At 39.1% G+C, this 20,840-nt stretch overlaps 1 protein-coding gene across 4 annotated transcripts in view; it reads left to right on the forward strand.

Moving 5' to 3' along the window:
- NTNG1 (netrin G1) overlaps window positions 1-20,840 on the forward strand; it is a 223,447-nt gene that overhangs the window by 78,685 nt on the left and 123,922 nt on the right. For all 4 annotated transcript variants that reach the window (XM_032803727.1, XM_075067837.1, XM_032803729.1 and 1 more), the window contains exon 3: window positions 12,364-13,004. In XM_032803727.1, the coding sequence (XP_032659618.1) occupies window positions 12,364-13,004 (641 nt within the window). The remainder of the gene's footprint in view (window positions 1-12,363; window positions 13,005-20,840) is intronic.

The raw sequence follows: 20,840 nt of genomic DNA on the forward strand, positions 1-20,840 counted from the left end.
CAAGGAACAGAAAAGAGCATAACAGAATCTTTATTAGTCCCAGTAGATTTGTTAAAAGGCACCGATAATTTCCAAATCACCAAGTGACAAATCATGGCTGGAATAGCATGAGCAAAGTTGCCAAGTAAAAGTTTAGCAGCCTACACGCAGTACAATCCACTCGGAATGAGTAGGGTGTGTCTGAGAGAGCAGCTAGAGACCTGGGAGCGAAATAGTCTCTTTGTCTAATCAAGTGACTTGAAAAGTGTGTCAAAATCTATTATCCATGGTTTTTTTAAAGATAGAAGTGCAATTAAAGTAGCTAAAACCAGGGAATGTACAGACAGACATAAAGTGACTATGCTAGTGTGATGATGTATATTAATGTGGGAGTAACACTACTAATCTGTATTAAATTTCTAAGTATGCCTGGTGTGAACTAGAAGTTTGCAGAAGTCTAAGCAGACTCAGACTTAGCAAGATACTCACTCAATTAACATTTGCTCTGTCTTTTCTCCTGACAAACTGGAACCCTTAGTTACTATTTAGCATCGCAGAATAGGCACAATGAGAGGGAAATATATTTAATCTTCTTAAATGGAAACACAAACATTAAAAGGTTGTTGCTATATCTGTGGCCCATAATATTTAAGAGAGGCATAGTCTAGTGGCCAGTGGAGCCAGGAATGCTTCCAACTGAACGGCACTGGGCAAATCATTAGGATCTAATCTGGAAAGATGCAGACTTCAACCTGCAAGGTGATGTGTGCTCCTTAGTTTCCATTGATTTTAATCTCTACTTCTTTCTCCTTCCTATGTAAATTTAGCATAAGACATATTTGCTGGTATCACACAATAACATTTACCTCACAGAGGTCAGGGGTGTTATGAGGATTAATTAGTTAAATATTGCAGGATGTAGGGTCCAAGGGCCAGATCTTTAGGCACCTAAATATGTTTAATATCTGCCCTCCTCCCGGACCTACCCACATGGATTCCACTGTAAGATTAGAGCCTTAGTGTGTAATACAGTTTGAAGATAAAAAGTGCATGGAGGTGATAAGTATTACTATTAATATTTAGCAAACCAGTCTTCCCTAGTTTAATCTTTGAAAATCTCTGTAGAAGCTATTGATGTAGAAACTTTCTTTTCCCCTGGTTTTGAAGAATTCATGTGGCTCAGCTTGTGGCTCAAAGTTCAAAGTGTTTGTCTGACCCTTCAAATCCTTCTCACTTGGGAGCTCTGAGGAACAGCATCAATCCTCCATTGAGATTCTAATATGTAAATCACTTTTACTTAAAATACTGACAACCAGTACAGTGTTTAAAAGGTTATTGATGCTGAAGTCTTCTTATCTATAACCATCCCTGTTCTCATAATATCAACAATAATTCTTAGCACTTAAATAGCGCTTCTCCTCGTGAAAGCTCGTGACACACATTCACTAGTGTACTATCAAATAGCTAATGTTTGCAAGGTGCTTTGAAAATGTAAGGCATGATGGGTACTCACATTGAGTACTACCTCACTGAGTAATGTACCATGCAGCCTGAGTGTAGGTATCATAATCTAGCTCTATAAAACTGAAAATATTATCTATGTTTATAGTCACTTTGAAGATGTAAAGTGCTGCATAAGTGCAATTGTTGTCGTTAATTAAGTAATTAATCATCCACTAGGTACTGCATGGTACTTAATGTCTTTCTCTTGTGATGACCTTTCGGGACAGTAATAAATAATGACTGTCCTATTATTTATTTTAATGCAATATTTTACTACAGGATCTGACTTTAAGTCTTGCGTGATTCAGTCTATATTTATTCCTTGTCTAGTATATCCGAGCTAACTACTTGGAGACAACAGCATAAAAATCAGCTTCTGTGACTGGCTTCTTGAGAATTTATTTTGCTCTTTCCTAAAATCTTGGCCTGCTTGACCTCTGCGGCCTTCACCAGTTTGAAAATCCAAGCCATAATCCTCTGTAGGGATTTAGCCAGGTGTCTATTACAGCATGTCATCTGTGATACTGCTTCCAATATTCACACTGCAGAAAGGTTAAGCCCCCCGTCTTTGTTCCTGAGTAAAAAAGGTCCACAAGGTGTTAGTGTGTACAGGGAGCAGATTGAAACAAGCAACAGCTTCAATCAAGTCCTAAGCCTGTGTATACGCCACAGAAGAATCTTTGTGATGAGAGGAGGGAGCCCCCTCATCTAAGAAGGAGCAATCAGATTTTAACCCTTGAGAAGCAACTGCAAAACCCCTTTTCACTGGTACCTCCATTATAGCTCAACTACTGAATTGCTGTAGATCTTTGCCTTTAGCATGAATACTTATTTCAAGGTCATTTTCCCATTTGTTGCCATGTTCTCTAGTGTTACCAATGGCAAGCTGTGGAAATTTTCTAATGAGAAGAATAAAATGTCAGCTGTAGTTGAGCTCTCAATGCTTCTGCCTGTGAACTACAGTCTGTGCAGCCAAGAAGAGCAACCTGAGGGGTTTTTTTCAGCCTTGTCTACTTCACAAAATGTTATTGTGTTCAAACGCCATTGTGAAGATTCAAGTTCTCTGACACAAAACAGACCAAAATTAACCAGTCAGTGTAGACCAGAACAAATTGTATTCAGCTAATCATGATGAAACCCTGCTGGGACCAGTCAGACCTGGACAGCATTGTGTCAGCTAACCCAGCTCTTCTCAATCATGTGTGAACACGATCATATTTTGTAAGAGAGAGAAGCCCCTTAGAGTGCTGCTGCAGTATAGAACAAGTCAAGTGCTCTTTTAAAACTTTCCCGTGTGTCAGAATGTTTTGCTAATATCCTGACTTCCCAGAGTGTCAGCAGGCAAAATAATAACAGCATTGTGTGACTGGCTTTCAGGTGCTAATTAATAACAACAACATCAGAGAGGTGCTGTAAAATAATACACTTCCTTTAGAAGGTGATAATGTAGGGAAAACCTTCATCATCCTTCTATTCTTATTGTCAGGAAGTATTTAGAGGCATTGTTTGTTTAATTATTTAGAAAATTCGAATGGTTTAAATATTGCTTTAAAAAGTTGTAAGTATTTTCCACCTTGTCCAACTGAAGAGCTGTTGCATGAAGCTCTTACATTACAATGTACTTAATGCTGCCTGTTGGTGACAAAATAGTACTCAATGCCATAGTCTGTTAGATGTTGGTAACAAAGAATTTTCTTAGCTTTGACAAATAAGAGAAAGTTCCTCTTTGATGTATCCATTTTATTGTTAGTGGCGTTAAGGAGGATTATCACTGAGATGAAGATATTAAACTTTGTAATTCATCTTTTTAATGGTGATTGTTTTCATACTAAGTTCTTCTAAGGACCTGATTCTCATTTACCCCTTTATTCCATTCTAGGAGCATAAAGGGGGCTTAGTGTGAGGGAGTAGACCCCACCCCCAGTCTGACAGTCTCTGTGCTGTTGAGGAGGATGACAGTCTCAGAGAAGGAGAACATCGAAGTGGAGCAGAGGGAAACAGTCCCATACTTGGGACCCTCCTTCCAGATGACGTTGTGGTATTCTCCCACACTTAGGGTGCCTCTCCGGGGGAGGGAACTCCAGATATTAGGAAGAGACAGGTATTAGTTATGGGGGATTTGATCTTTAGAAACATAGATAGCTAGATTTGCGATGACCAGGAGAACCGCATGGTGACTTGCCTGCCTGGTGCGAAGGTTGCAGATCTCTTGAGACATCTAGATAGACTTATGCCTAGTGCTGGGGAGGAGCCGGTGGTCATGGTACATGTAGGTACCAATGACATAGGGAAGGGTAGAAGAGAGGTCCTGAAGGCCAAATTTAGGCGGCTAAATAAGAGATTGAAGTCCGTGATCTCCATGGTAGCATTCTCTGAAATGCTTCCAGTTCCATGTACAGGGATAGTTAGACAGGAAGAACTCCAGGGTCTCAATGTGTGGATGAGACGATGGTGTAGGGAGGAGTAGTTTAGATTTATTAGGAACTGGGGAAACTTTTGGGAAAGGGGGAGCCTATACAGGAAGGATGGGCTCCACCTAAACCAAAATGGAACCAGATTGCTGGCACTTAAAATTAAAAAGGTCATAGAGCAGTTTTTAAACTACGGGCCAGGGAAAAGCTGACAGGTGCAGAGAAGTACGTGATTCAGACAGAGATATCCCTTAGAGGAGGATCTATTAAAGGAGATTCTCTATGTTCTAGTAAGGAGGAGAGGATGGAAGATGATAAAATACGGGTAGAATCTGATGAAAAACAGTCAAATGAAAGAGAGTTCCATTCAATTACATCAAGTAATAGCAGACAGCTAAAAAGTGACAAGTTTTTAAAGTGATTATATACAAATGCTACAAGTCTAAATAATAAAATGGGTGAACTAGAGTGCCTTGTATTAAAAGAGAATATTGATATAATAGGCATCACAGAAAGTTGGTGGAACGAGGATAATCAATGGGACACAGTAATACCAGGGTACAAAATATATCGGAAGGACAGAACAGGTTGTGCTGGTGGAGGAGTGGCAGTATATGTGAAAGCATAACCAAACTGTTCCATAGAATCTCTATGGATAGGAATTCCATGCTCTCGTAATAAGAATATAGCAGTAGGGATATATTACTGACCACCAGGATGGTGATAGTGACTGCTCAGGAAGATTAGTGATGCTATAAAAATAAAAAACCAATAATAATGAGAGATTTCAGCTATCCCCATATTAACTGGGTACATGTCATCTCAGCACAGGATCCAGAGATGAAGTTTCTTGACACATCAAATGATTGCTTCTTGGAGCAGCTGGTCCTGGAACCCACAGGAGGGAGAGGCAATTCTTGATTTAGTCCTAAATGGAGCACACGATCTGGTCCAAGAGGTGAACTGGACTGCTTGGTAATAGTCACCGTAATATAATTATATTTAACATCCCGGTGGTGAGGAAAACACCACAGCAGCCCAACAGTGTAGCATTTATTTTCAGAAAGGGGATCTACACAAAAAAGAGGAACTTAGTTAAACAGAAATTAAAAGGTATAGTGCCAAAAGTGAAATCCCTGCAAGCTTCATGTAAACTTTTTAAAGGCACCCTAATAGATGCTCAACTTATATGTATACCCCAAATTAAAAAACATAGTAAGAGAACCAAAAAAGTGCCACCTTGGCTAAACAGCAAAGTAAAAGAAGCACTGAGAGACAAAAAGGCATCCTTTAAAAAGTGGAAGTTAAATCCTAGTGAGGAAAATAGAAAGGAGCATAAACTCTGGCAAACAAAGTGAAAAAATATAATTAGGAACGCCAAAAAGAATTTGAAGAACAGCTAGCCAAAGACTAAAAAGGTAATAGCAAAAAAAAATTTTAATTACATCATAAACAGGAATTTTGCGAAACAAAGAGTGGGGCCACTGGACAATTGAGATGATAAAGGAGCACTCAGGGACAATAAAACCATTGCGGAGAAACTAAATGAATTATTTGCATTGGTCTTCATGACTGAGCATGTGAGGGAGATTCGCAAACCTCAGCCATTCTTTTTAGGTGACAAATCTGAGGAACTGTCCCAGATTGAGGTGTCATTAGAGGAGGTTTTAGAACAAACTGATAAACTAAACAATAATAAGTCACCAGGACCAGATGGTATTCACCCAAGAGTTTTGCAGTCCGTAACCTATCATTTAAATCAGCTTCTGTAGCAAATGACTGGAGGATAGCTAATGTGATGCCAGTTTTTAAAAAAGGCCTCCAGGGGTTATCCTAGCAATTACAGCCGGTAAGCCTGATTACAATACCAGGCAAACTGGTTGAAACTATATTAAAGAACAAAATTGTCATACACATAGATGAACATAATTTGTTGGGGAAGAGTCAAGATGGTTTTTGTAAAAGGAAATAATGTGAACAAGGGGAATCCAGTGGATATAGTGTACTTAGATTTTCAGAAAACCTTTGACAAGGTCCCTCACCAAAGATTCTTATGCAAAGTAAGCTGTTATGGGATAAGAGGGAAGGTCCTCTCATGGTTTGGTAACTGGCTGAAAGACAGGAAACAAAGGGTAGGAATAAACGGTCAGTTTTCAGAATGGAGAGAGGTAAATAGTGGTGTCCCCCAGGGAACTGTACTGGGACCAGACCTATTCAACATATTCATAAATGATCTGGAAGAAGGGAGTAAGGTGGTAAAATTTGCAGGTAGTACAAAACTACTCAAGATAGTTAAGTCCCAGGCAGATTATGAAGAGCTACAAAAGGATCTCACAAAACTGAGTGACTGGACAACAAAATGGCAGATGAAATTCAATGTTGATAAATGCAAAGTAATGCACATTGGAAAACATAATTCCAACTATACATATAAAATGATGAGGTCTAAATTAGCTGTTACCGCTCAAGAAAAAGATCTTGGAGTCATTGTGGATTGTTCTCTAAAAACATCCACTCAATGTGTAGCAGCAGCAGTCAAAAAAGCGAACAGAATCTTGTGAATCCTTAAGAAAGGGATAGACACTATGACAGAAAATATCATATTGCCTGTATATAAATCCATGGTACACCCACATCTTGAACACTGTGTGCAGATGTGATTGCCTCATCTCAGAAAAGATATGTTGGAATTGGAAAAGGTTCAGAAAAGGGCAACAAAAATTATTAGGGGTATGGAACTGAGGCGAGATTAATAAGACTGGGACTTTTCAGCTTGGAAAAGAAACAACTATGGGGGGATATGATCGAGGTCTATAAAATCATGACTGGTGTGGAGAAAGTAAATAAGGAAGTGTTATTTACTCCTCATAACACAAGAACTAAGGGTCACCAAATTAAATCAATAGGCAGCAGGTTTAAAACAAACAAAAGGAAGTATTCTTCACACAATGCAGTTACCTGTGGAATTCCTTGCCAGAGGATGTTTTGAAGGCCAAGATTATAACAGCACTGAGAGTAAATTAGAAAAAGATCTATTTTATTGTAATATAATCAGACACCCTGAATTTTAACATTATCTTAAAAACATAGGGACAGGAAGACAAATCACAAACAGAGGCAAGTTCCCCATTGCCTGAACAGAAGTGAAGGAAATAGAATATTCATATTTCTTGAAACTATAGCTATCCAGACTTAGGCTGATTCTTATTTACACTAGTGCCCATTTAAATCGCTTCTCTGACTGTGTAAAGGGGCCTTAAAATGGGCATCAATATAACTATGGCCTACCAAATTCACCGTCCATTTTGGTGAATTTCATGGTCATAGGATTTAAAAAATCATAAATTTCATGATTGTAGCTATTTTAAAAACATAAGAACAGCCATACTGGATCAGACCAAAGGTCCATCTAGCCCAGTGTAATCAGTGGCTATTAGCCAGAATGGGCAGTGATGGTGTCCCTAGCCTCTGTTTGCCAGAAGCTGGGAATGGGTGACAGAGGATGGATCACTTGATGATTACCTGTTCTGTTCATTCCCTTTGGGGTAACTGGCATTGGTCACTGTTGGAAGACAAGATATTGGACTAGATGGACCTTTGGTCTGACCCAGTATAGCCGTTTTTATCGTCTTAAATAGCTGTGTCATGGTATCATTTCCCACCCTGAACCTTAGCATCCAAAAGATGGGGTACCAGCATGAATTCCTCTAAGCTTAATTACCAGCTTAGAACCTGTAGTGCTGCCACCAACCAGGAATTCCGGTGCCTGGTACACTCTGGTCCCCGCAAAACCTTGCCCGGGGACCCCCAAGACCTTGACTCTCTGGATGTTAACAGAAGGAAAGTAAACTCTTTCCCCCACCGTTGCCTCTCCCAGGCTTCCCCTCCCTGGGTTACCCTGGAAGATTACTGTGATTCAAACTCCTTGAATCACAAAACAGAGAGGAAAGTTCACCTTCCCCCCCCCCACTTCTCTTTCCCTCTCCCAGACTCTCCCTGAGAGAAGTAATCCTAACACACAGAGAGAAATTAGCCTTTCTCTCCCCTTCCCTCCTTTCTCCCACCAATTCCCTGGTGAATCCAGATCCAGTTCCCTGGGGTCTCACCAGAATAAAAAAAACAATCAGGTTCTTAAACAAGAAGCTTTTAATTAAAGAGAGAAAAACAGTAAAAATTATCTTTGTAAATTTAAGATGGATTAGGTACAGGGTTTTTCAGCTATAGACACTCCTCCCAGCCTAAGTATACAAGTACAAATTAAAATCCTTTTAGCAAAATACAAATTTGAACTTTTCAGCCAAATACACAATTGAACTCCTTCCAGCCAAATGCACATTTGCAAATAAAGAAAACAAACATAAGCCTAACTCGCCTTATTTACCTAGTACTTACTATTCTGGACATATAAGTGCCTGTATCGGAGAGATTGGAGAGAAACCTGGTTGCACGTCTGGTCACTCTCAGAACCCAGAGAGAACAACCACCAAATTCTAACAGCACACACAGACCAACTTCCCTCCCTCAAGATTTGAAAGTATCCTGTCCCCTGATTGGTCTTCTGGTCAGGTGACAGCCAGGCTTACTGAACTCGTTAACCCTTTACAGTCAAAAGAGATATAAAGTACTTCTGTTTTATTAACTCTTACTATCTGTTTATGACAAGCTGCAATTATGTAGTAATTTTTGTTGTCAGAATGGGGTCACAGTGCAATTAAGTTTGAGAATTGCTGATTTAGATATTTTATTGTTGCTAGCTTCATGATTTTATTCCAAGTCCTATGGTATTTAGTGTTACCTCCAAGTTCCAACTCCTGGAGTCTTGTGAAAATATGAGGCTCTTGGCCTTCATTTAAAAAAGAGTAAGCTCTTAGTCCTGATAGTTGTTGAGAAAAACTTGAAAATGTGAGCCAAGTGCACCCTAAAGATTCAAAACCCAAAAGGCAAATAAAGAGAAGCCAACGGATGAATGGATGGATGGAGATTTTAAGTCAAGCTTATGTTTTCTTCAGGCCATGATTTTTGAACACTTGGAGTTGGCAGTTCTGACAGTGGAAATGATTACTCTTCGTTTTCAGTGAAAAAACTCAGAGGGGGTGAAATCTGGTCCATTGGACCAGGCTTGCCTGAAAATAGGTTTTAATGAATATGAAGAGGTCCATAGGATTTTTACTGACCTTCAGCTCAGGATAATTTCATCCCCAATGAATTGAGATCTCATTTGGACTCTTCACAGAATCAGTATCTGTTTGGTATAAACCCAAAGGATCCAATATTTAATATTTAGTGGATTTTTATAAGGTCAGTAATAACTTGAATTTATACAACATCTGCTATCCCAAAGCACAATATAAACAGATAGGAATTAAAATGCAGCTCTCTCTCTTGTGAAGAATAGCAGCACTGGCGACACAGAGAGTTCCATTAATTATGGACTATTTTATTTGCATTGTGCATGGAAGCCTGGAGAGAGCAATAATACAACAATCAGAGATCTCACAAACAGGATTAGGGTGGCTTGGCAGCAGTCAGACTATGTCTACACTAGGAGCACTTTACTGATATGGAAATACCAATATACTGTACTGGCAAAGTGTTCCTAATACGCATGCAGCAATACCAAAAGCTGCACTTTGTACCAGTACAGTAAAGTACAGTTTTGCTGGCATTACTGCATCTATACTACTGGCTTCTGCCAACACAGCCATGTTGGCTAGAGAACCACACCTCTTCACATCCTGATAGATATAGCTCTGCCGGAAAAAGTCTGTAGCATAAACCTGGTCTCAGCAGCACATTACAGTATTTGCCAACAAACAAGATCAGCCTTAAATCTTTTGGTGGCTCAACCACATTAGACCATGCTGCTCTCTAAAATGTAGAGATGGGAGAGTTTGTTCCAGTAAAGTTTGTCTGACTACCTTGAAGTTACCTGTTTTGATTGTCCCTAAGGCAAGCCCTGTCGCTGGAAGGACGTTGCATTCACTGACTACATCTGCTACATACGTCATGAGCAGTCATACAGTTTTGTGAAGCCTCTTCACCTGCCCAAAGATTGATCTGAAAACAACAAGCAAAGTTCAGTCTTTTCCCACCCAGTCATCTAGTTAATTTCATTGTACAGTTACTGTCTGCTCCAGTTACTGTAAGGTAAATAGCCTTCCTTTATCCATTCTGGTTCATGAAACATAGTCTCTGCTGGTATCCTGGGACCAGTGGATAGTTTATAACATAAAAATGACAACAGACCCACATGTGTGCTTTCCGGCTGTGCTGTAGAAACCAAAGCCATCTTTCTGTTCTGCTTAATATAAATGTCTGTAACTTGCTATCCAGTAGCTTTGATTTTTTCTGTTTTGATAGCCGTGAACGCTAGATGAAGTAACTTTTGCCAGAAAGGAGATTGTAGCATGCATGTTCATGGCTATACTGATAGTTTCATGTGGACAGACTGAAGTGACTATATTGTTCGAGTAAATTTCCAGTGATAACGCTGACCTCTTTCTGTAAAGTGCATATTTACATATATTTAAAATATATAAATCCTGACAGATTCCACAGTATTTATAGGCTTCCTGAAGAAAGCCCGAGCAAGGTTGGAGATCTTTGCATTTGTGTCTCTGAGTATGTTTTTAAACTAAGTTTAAATAATAAAAAACTTAGTGGCTTATCCATCCTGCTTAGACTATATTGTTATTTTCCCCTCTGCTTTATTTCGTCCCTTCTAACCCTGTGATTCTGTGATGGAAATAGTGATCCTGAGCTTGAAAGCAGGAAAACTGTAACAAGGATCTTCTCAGTTACAGCTGCATGTTTAGAGTCCGTCAATTTAATAAGCAGTGTTCTGTTTTTCAAATAACCCGTTTTCTTCTCTTGTATTATATTTGAGTCTCAATGAATTGTTGTCGGTTTTGGGATTCAGCTCCATTAATGGGAAAGAGTGAGAGAGAGAATTTCTCTGAGTAGGTAGGAGAAAGTTGCCTCTAGGGAGGTCAGAGTAAGTGCTTAAAACCTTTTTCTTGCATTTGACTTGAGTATGTCAGGGACTGTGGCAGTGACCAAGGTGGAAATTCCAGCTCATTCAGTGGGTGTGATTGCAAAGCTTCAGATCCCTATGGTCTTGAGATGGAAAGAAACATAATTGCAACGATAAGAAAAAAAAAAAGAAAATTAATTACATAAGGGTCTATTCTCCCATCAATATGTGAGTCGAACTTCTGTTAATGTGAGGAAGAGGAACTTTTATGCATAGAAGGGACACTATAGATGCCCAGCTGCTGCAATTTAACTCTAAAAATACAGAGCAGTAATTGTTTTCTGAAACAAATAATGAATGATTAAGTAGCCAGATATTAATATACTGATGAAAGCCTCTAGAGTAGGTAGACATCATCCAGGACAGCTTAAAGCAGCCAACAGCTTGCAATGGTTTATCAAGTTATCGCCAGCCTCCAGATGAAGTAGCTTTTGTGAGAAGGGGGAAGAAGATTGTAGTGTGCAAGTTAATGCATCAAAAGGCCCAGAGAAGAATAATTCGCTTTCACCTTGCTATAGAAGACAAGTACTAGTCAAAGCTACACATTATTGGTAAGTTTATGTGGTGGTGGTGTTTTTTTGAACTTGACACACAATTCAAACCTCCAGCCACGTCAGCAGCCTTCCAGCTGGACCTGCTGACATCTCCCACCCAATCAAGTGGTGGATTATCTTGTCCTGATAAATTGGAGCCCATGTATGGTAAAAAGTCTTTCCTGAAGTACTTTGCTAGCCTGTATGTAGCTAATAGGGTGGTAGGTGTCTGGATCAAACTCCAAAGCTTGTAGTGCACTGTGTTTCTAATGATTTGTAGTGAACAGTGTAAACATTTTAAGGGAAGACATTACTAAACAGGAACACAGTTAAGCATGATAAATTTGAGGCCAGGGGAAAAGGAAGCATGAAAGCTGTTGTGTGTATTGTTTCATATTGCACACATAGAGAATGTATTGCTGATTCTAAAGCACTTCTCCTAAAAGTGACTTTTTAATGAACTGTGCTCTTGAGGAATGTGCTTGTGTTAAAAAGAAATTCTCCTTGCTTCGCTGCTACATCTTTCTAAGAAGAATCAGTTATTGAGCCTTTAGACATTTGCTCATTGTTCTTGTGCTTTTGTGACTAGATTACTGGCCCAACAAATTCAGGATAAATAAACTGTTTTCTTTCTCTAAAACCCACTGAGAAAGCCACATAAATTACAAAGGCAAAGAATCTGTGTGAGAGTGAGTGGGAGGGGAAGTAATTTAATAAATAAAGCAAACAGGAGAAATCTAGTTAAGATAAACAAAGATATTCCCTGCAAACATTTATTTTATTTCTTAGCTTTGCTCATAAACAATAGAAAGGCAATTCTAATTTGTCAAACAAAGAATGCCTTTGTGTACTGTAGTCATTCATATAATGCTGCATGTAAAACTGTTTTGTTCTTCTTTCATAGGGGAATCCCTACATGTGCAATAATGAATGTGATGCAACTACCAATGAACTGGCACATCCACCTGAACTGATGTTTGATCTTGAAGGAAGACATCCCTCCACATTTTGGCAGTCTACAACTTGGAAAGATTATCCCAAACCTCTCCAGGTTAACATTACCCTCTCTTGGAACAAAACCATTGAACTAACAGATAACATAGTTATCACCTTTGAATCTGGCCGTCCAGACCAAATGATCCTGGAGAAATCACTTGACTATGGGCGAACATGGCAGCCATACCAGTATTATGCCACAGACTGCTTAGATGGTTTCCATATGGATCCCAAATCAGTGAAGGATTTATCACAGCACACAGTCCTGGAAATCATTTGCACAGAAGAATACTCGACTGGGTACATGACAAATAGTAAAATCATCCACTTCGAGATCAAAGATCGATTTGCATTTTTTGCTGGACCTCGACTTCATAATATGGCTTCCCTGTATGGCCAGCTTGACACAACCAAGAAGCTGAGAGATTTCTTTACCATCACAGACCTGAGGATAAGATTGCTCAGACCAGCAACTGGGGAAATATATGTAGATGAGCAACACTTGGCACGCTACTTTTATGCAATCTCAGACATAAGAGTATATGGAAGGTAAGAGAATATGAGTCTTTAAGAATGGGTGAATATGTCCGTCCTTAAAGGATGTCAACAATTTTCTATCCTCCCTCAAAATGTCAGCAATTTCTACTGAAATGTTTTCTCAGAAATGTAGCTCGGTAAAAACCAGTTTCTGAAAGCATTAGACACTTTTGATTCAGCAATTCTAAGTCGTCAGGGTTCTACTGTCACTAAACTTGACAAATCTCTGTACATCTTAAGAGTGGAATACTTTTAACAGCTTCTTACACTACGTCAGAGATGTCCAACCTTTTATGTCTGAGGGTGAAATTCATCCCAGTTTAACAACAGGGAGTCCGGTGGCACCTTAAAGACTAACAGATCTTTTGTTTTTGTGGATACAGAGTAACACGGCTACCTCCTGATATTTGATCCCAGTTTAAGGGACGCTCCACAGGGCTCTCCAGGCCAGGATACCTTTATGCCTTTATGGGCTAAAACCAGTGAAATACTGGGCTTTAATTCAGGCCCTTACTGTAAGGTGTAAATGGTCTGAAGGGCCTTGGATGAGACCTCTGCAGTGGGATGAATTTCACCCTTTCTGCAGGGTATAGTTCTGTTCGAGAGAATGAACACCATGCAGGTTAGTGTCCCTTACAGATGCTTTAGACTGCTCTAGAATGGAGTGAAGATTAAGTGTAAAAAATAAACCAATGGTTTGAATAATACAAGACTAATTTGGATGGGAACATAGGCATTGGCACATTGCTTTAGAGCAGGGGTTCTCCAACTGTGGGTCAGGACCCTAAAGTGGGCCACGACCCCATTTTAATGGGGTTGTCAAGGCTGGTGTTAGACTTGCTGGGGTCCAGAGCCCAAGCCCAAGCGCCACTGTCCGAGGCTAAGGTTAATGCCCTCCACTCAGAACAGAAGCTCTTGGGCTTCAGCTTTGGCCCCTCCCCCACCCGCCTGAGGTGGCAGGGCTTGGGCTTTGGTCCTCTTCCACACACACACACACACACACACACACACACACACACCCTCCCCCTCCCCCCCCCCCGGGATGGGTCATATAGTAATTTTTGTTGTCAGAGGGGGGTCATGGTGCAATGAAGTTTGAGAACTGTTGCTTTAGACAGGTGACCATCCTATGTCCAGCAATGGCTAGTACCAGGTATAAATGTCTCATAATAGACATTTGTACAAAAAGTGCCTATGCAGAAAGTGTCTTCCTAATACCAGGAAATTAGAGGTTAGTTTATTGTCTGAAGCATGAGGACTGATATCCTCTGAAAACGTTAATCACTGCTACAGTACTGTAGTTGTTAGAGATGCTTTGTTTCCCCCATGATTGTCTAAACCTTTTTTTTGAATCCCACTAAGTTCTTGACCTTATTATATTTTGTGGTGGCGAGTTTCACGGTTTTATTTCCCATTGTGTAAAAAAAGTATTTCTTTTTAGCAATTTTGTGTGTGTTATCTTTAAATATGTTAGGTGTCCCCTTGTACTTGTATTATCAGATGAGATAAACTGGACATCTTCCATATATTTTATTATTTTACTTACCTCTTTCATGCACCTTGTGCCTCTTATCCATATCCTCTTTGAACTAAAGAGTCCAAAATGTCTTTTTTAAACAACTTTATTTTCAGAGTTTATTGAGGACTGATGTAATATCAATAATCTTTGATTGCATACAAACAAAAATCCACTTAACTTACTGGAAGGATAAAGAATATCATGTACATTCTGTAGTAAGCAAAAGATAATTGACATTAATGCAGTAGACAAGGAGATTATATAGCACGCTATTGACTGTGTGTTTGTTGCTGCTGTTTAGTGGATTACTTAAGTGGGTATTTTTAGTTTCTTTTATATGGAAGACATTGCATGTCTCTAAGCATTTTCATACATGCAAGGAAATCAATTTTATAGGTTGCCAAAAATTCCTGGCAGAATTAAATGAATACAATTTAGTATCAATTTTTGCTTATATTTTTAATATTCAGCTAAAATATATAAGGCAGAAAATCTGGGCTATTTACATGGCTCTGGATTTATCAGTGCATTTTTTCAATGAAAATATAATTTTAATGAGCAAGAACTGTGCAAATATAAATGAGTTTCATTGCACAGTTGATTTTCTACAGTTAAAATTATTTGTGCCCCATGTGAAATACATAGATACAAGAGGACTAATTAAAAATACAAAAATATTGTATCATTAGATCATTGCTTTTGCATTAACAATTTTAATGTAATACATATATGTAATATTGCTCATGAATCTTGTAATAAGCTTAGTGGAACATGGTAAGCTTATAATAGTGGTTTGGATATCTACTATAGTAATCAGAATTACAGCATATAGTTTAATTCTCCTGTATCCTTTCTTCTGTCATTTCCTCACTCTCAAGTAGACTAGATGTAGAGATGGACCAGAATAAAACCCGGGGTTAAAAAAACACCATACTTTGAGAAGGTGCAGGTCCACATTGGAAAACCCCTGAACTTCCACAAGCAATCTGTCTCTAATTAGACTCTCAGTGTCTCACTGCATAAATAATCTGAAGGAGAAAGAGAGTGTTGTAAGGATATCACAAACAGAAGCCTTCCAAAAGGGGGAGGGATAGCTCAGTGGTTTGAGCATTGGCTTGCTAAACCCAGGGTTGTGACTTCAATCTTTGAGGGGGACATTTGGGGATTGGTCCTGCTTTGAGCAGGGGATTGGACTAGATGATCTACTGAGGTCTCTTCCAACCCTAAAGATCTATGATTCTAAGAAAACACAGCTAAAGGAAACAGTAATCCCATAGCAAATTGTCTATAAAAATTAAGTGTGACTGTATAGAGAATTTATCTGATGGTGTTGCTTGTTGGCTGAACTACAGTAATCAGACACCAACTACCAGGGGTTATCTGCTATGTAATCCTATCCTAGTAGATTAAATTTGTGTGAGGGCCTTTATCGCTTTGTTGCTAATGAAAAAAACACCTCTTGCTGGGCTGTTTTGCCCCCAAAGTATGCTGATAAATAAATCAATAAATTAAAAAATTAGGGCTTGATCCATGCACACGTCAGGGTGCTCTCAGCACCCTGTGAAACTCTGGCCACTCCAAGGAAGAGCAGGCTGTAGTATAGGTTTGCCAGCTTTGCTTGGATGTATTCCTGAAGGTTTCATCACGACATAATCTTTAATTAAAGATAAATTTTTAATTCCTGGAGACTCCAGGACAGTGGTGGGCAACCTGCGGCCCACATGCGGGTAATCCGCTGGCGGACCACAAGACCGTTTGTTTACATTGACCAGCTGCAGGTACAGCCACCCACAGCTCCCAGTGGCCATAGTTAGCTGTTCCTGGCCAATGGGAGCTATGGGCTGGCTGCCGTTTCCCACAGCTCCCATTGGTCAGGAATAGCAAACCACAGGCTGCAGATGGTCAACGTAAACAAACAGTTTTGCGGCCCAGCAGTAGATTACCTTGAAGGGCCGCAGGTTGCCCACCACTGCTCCAGGACTATCTTGGAGGGTTGGCAGCCCTACTGTAGTACCACTGCCATCCTCCATCAGGGAAAGACAGCTTTAAACATCACCAGTGCTCTGCAGAAGACCACTGACAGAGGCTGGCCTGAAGATTCTGTGAATCAGCAGTACTCCCAGTTGCCTTGTCTCTTACCTGACTGCTGGCCTCACTGGGCAACTCGGAACCCCGAGTTTTATTCCACTATGTATCCAATCCAGGTGGATTTTCCACCAATAGTACCTGAACCCAATAGGTTATTTGGGCCTTAAAGTTTAGCCATGATGTTTGATATGCTGGGCTTCGAAATTTTTCTGGATATTGAAGAGCTAGTCTGGGCCATTCCATAAGGATAACATGCAAAGAGAGGTTACTCAGTAACTTGACATGCCGTGGATGAGTGATGCTAATAGACTCTTTTTACTGCTGTAGCTTATGCTGTAACATTCATCTGTAGGTTGAGGATGGTTAAAATAACCCGTCATCTTAACAACATATTTTTAAAGGAAGCTAAGTTTCTATGTAAGTTGTTTCCTGTTGAATTTTAGGGATCAACGTCTGTGAAAAGTATTTGTCTTAAAGCTGCTGTGTTAAATATGCAGCTTTTTAATACCTCACAATATATTCAAGCTAGGAAATTTGCCCATTTAATATATAATTTGTTTTCTCATTCCTTTGCATTTTGTTGTGAAATGAGCTTGATGTTTATTGTATTAGAGATGAAAACCTCTTGATAAACTCTTCAGTTTTTCTATTACCAGTTGTTTATTCAGCTTTCATTGTTAAGATAATGAAAAAAGAGGAAACATGGCTGTTAGCAATTTCAGCAACCCCACTGCATGCACATTATTCAAGAAACCTAATAATCCTCATGAACTAATTCTGACTTATGGATGGTCTGCTTCAGTAAATCAGGGTGATTTTCTCTGGTGAGTAATGGACAAGCGTAGTGTGCCAGTACCTTAATTAAAGAAAGCCTCTCTTAGTCTTGATCTCATTTTAATTTACAGGGTAATACTACAATAATATCACTAATGGAAGGTACATTAAAGGGCATCAAGTAGCATTAACTGTATTAAATTATGGCACTTGTGTTAATTAACTGCTGAAGCAAGATGGTCCTAATGGCTAGAAAGGTCGACTAATGAATAAATAAAGCCTGTCAGGTTGGGAAAGTAAGAGAGGGTAGACATTTGCTCTGTTCATCTCTTTTTGAGCAGAAAGAATCAAAGGCTGGTCCATGAGACTAAACTCTAAATTTTTTCTTATTACACTGCTTGAAGAGGAGGATTTTATGGCTCTGAATATCTTTGATTAATTGAAAAGTTATGTCCTGACAGTCACTTGTGAGTGACAGTCACTTGTGCTTTCTGTAGGAAATGTTCATTAAGAGTCTAATACCAAGTCTTTAAAGCTCAGGGAAAGGCGCCTATTGACTGAAAGAGGCTTTGGATCAGGAGCCAGAAGGGTAACCATGTTAATTCTAAGAATAAAGAATAAATAACTGTTCAGTTTTACTGTTATACTTTTAATGGTATGTATGTTATATGCTGTATATTGACTAAAGTTCAGGTTAATAATAGTGGGCAATTATTGCCCCCGTGATTTGAAAAATGATTGGCAGGTTAAGGTGAAGGACACTTTTGCTCATTGGTGGTTAGTTTTTCAATCTAAGAGCCAATACTTTCCTCTATAAGCTAAAATATCCAGACTCTGTACAATATGTATTGTTACGCCCTTTGGAATTTATTTTTAGACTCTTCCTCTGCTTGAGGCTTCTGTATTTGAGCTCTAGGTTATCTGACCCTGTCTCAGCTCCAGTTTCAGCAGTAATATCAACCTCTGTCTTACATTACGTAAGTGAAAATTTTCCTCAGTTCTAACAATTTCTGTCCTTCTCATTGTCTGCATTAAATGTAATACACCCAAGAGTCTGAATAAATTCCTCTTGGGGAAAGCATAGTTTCTGTTCTCTTTTGTTTCTTCAGTCAGTGTGCCCCAAAATCTGCTTTGGCTCTAAAGTGTCCTCACTGTTTTGGAAGTGGGTGATAGGGCTTAAACAGCCACTTGAAAAGAGCAGATTTTACTATCCATGGTCTGGGACCTGATGTGCAAATTGCAGTGCATGTTCACAAGAAATGGCTCAGGTTACAATGCTTGTATTTTCTGGCTTATGCATAAGTGCACTATGCTTCAGAATTTGTCCCCAAGTGGGTTAAATCCTCCTCTCAGTTACGTTGTTGTAAATCTGGAAAACACTGTTTACTTTAATGGCATTACTCTGTATTTTACCCAAAAGCAGACTTTGGACCCCACAGAACTTTAAAATTTTAGAAGCAGTTTAGTTAAACAGGAAATTTTCTCATTAAGCGTCAATTCAAGCCTCAAACCCTCAAAATAAAGATATGCTAACAGCAAGATTTTAAGAGGAGAATTGAATGTCATTCTTTTTTGGAGTACTGTATGTTTTTACTGTACCTGAGGATTTCTTGATTTACAAAGAGAATATTTGTATGAGCAACTTGTTTTCCTTTGAGGTTTTCACAAGTGATTGGAGTGAATATATCAAATAATTCCTGCAATTAAATTATGAACTTCATTAGAGGACAGGAAAAAAAAGCTTATGTACTTAAGAGCTTTTCAGTTTATCCTTAACTCCCAAGTGCCAATAGAAAATGATTTTTATATATCTACTGTAAAATACAATAAAAGGAGTCTTCATTTTCTGTAAACATTGAGGTTTTTTTAAGCAAAACATCATGAATTAAAGTAATTAAATGATTTCAGTATTCATTCACCCAGATAAACAGTCTTTCCAAAGGTACATCAATTTATTGTGTACTACCACTCATGTTCTCAAATAGTTTTTGTTCTCAACTTCCATGCTGGTATTTAAGTACTATCAGTTAACTCAAAGGTTAATCAGACAGGCCCCAATCTTCCAATGACTGCAAAGGGAACCTATGAAACTGAGGGTACAGTTGGGTCCTTAATATCTAGTGTATGGTTTAAGTGCAGGTATATTTAGAACTTCAGTCTACACTAACCACCTTTGTTATTTGATCATCTTCTTTGGCCCGATTTTGTGAGGAGTCAAGAGTTTCCGTAAAAACTACTGACCTCCCTCAGTTCCCTTTTGAGGGTGCTCAGCATCCTATAGGATCAATGTTTTTGTGAGAAGTGGAACCAGTCACTTTTGTTGTATAATTTTATTTGACATTCAACGTTAAAGAGATATAGGGTAAAATCTTAATGAAATTAAATAAAAGTATCTCTACTCTGTTACTTTGGAGTCGAATTCATGGTCCAAAACATTCAAAGAGCCTTTGTGAATAACTTCAGGGATTCCAACACAAATCATTTCAGGCAAGAACTTCCTTTTCATCAAGCTTTTTATTTCAGAGTTTAGGCAAACACAAACAGTTAAATAACCTTACAAATCTATTGGCCCATGTGTCTGAAAGGTTAGTGTTCTTCAAAGTTGAGGTTATAGCTACAGTGGTATAGTTTATTACTGTGTTAAAAGTTTAAAATCTTTCAACTATTTTACAGGTAACAACAACAGTGATATCTTCTGTACTGAAGCAAAGCATAGTGTTTTTCATTCTCACACTGTTGTCTTTTTTCAGCACTTTAAATGCCATGGTAACCAATTCTAAACTTAACACACTGATCCAGCAATAAAGGGACTGATTCTCTGTTCCACTAAGGCCCTTTTAGACCATGCTAGTGGCACAGAGGGATCTTAAATGAGACAGGACTCGTCCCTGGAAACATACCCTGCACTGGTGTAAAGCCGCCAGAGCAGCTCTTTAACTGCTCTGCTTCCAGGCTCTGTCATAGTTGGCTTGTAAAGGGTGTGCATTGTTGGGGTACAGTGCTCCAGCTATTCCCTCCTGCCCATGGCCCATAGGTGGCCATGAGAAACAGTGTAAATTAGATGAGCCAAAGTCAACCTTGTCCCTCTATTCCCCCCTTAGTTCATACATGGAGCACAAGGACAGATTATCTGAGAATCTCAGTCAAAGAGACCCACAATGAAAATCACACACAGTATTTCAATATGTGTGTTGTCATTATATCATCACCCCTTGAGGGAGGGGCTGTCTGATAATTAGCACCCTGGTTCTCTTCCCAGCTGCTAATCTGTGATCCCAGTCACCGGTGATAATGTGCATGCAGTTATTTTATGCATTTCATTAGGGAGAGAATTACACATGCTCAGGAGTCAATTTTTCCAGCTACCGATCAGTGCAGGAAGTGCATCAGTGGTTGAGCCCAGAATGTTCACTTGATTTCTTGACACAGATGATTATTATCTCTCTTTGTTAATCTCTTTGTTACTT

This window comes from Chelonoidis abingdonii, chromosome 7 (genome assembly GCF_003597395.2).
Source record: "Chelonoidis abingdonii isolate Lonesome George chromosome 7, CheloAbing_2.0, whole genome shotgun sequence".
Lineage (NCBI taxonomy): Eukaryota > Metazoa > Chordata > Testudines > Testudinidae > Chelonoidis > Chelonoidis abingdonii.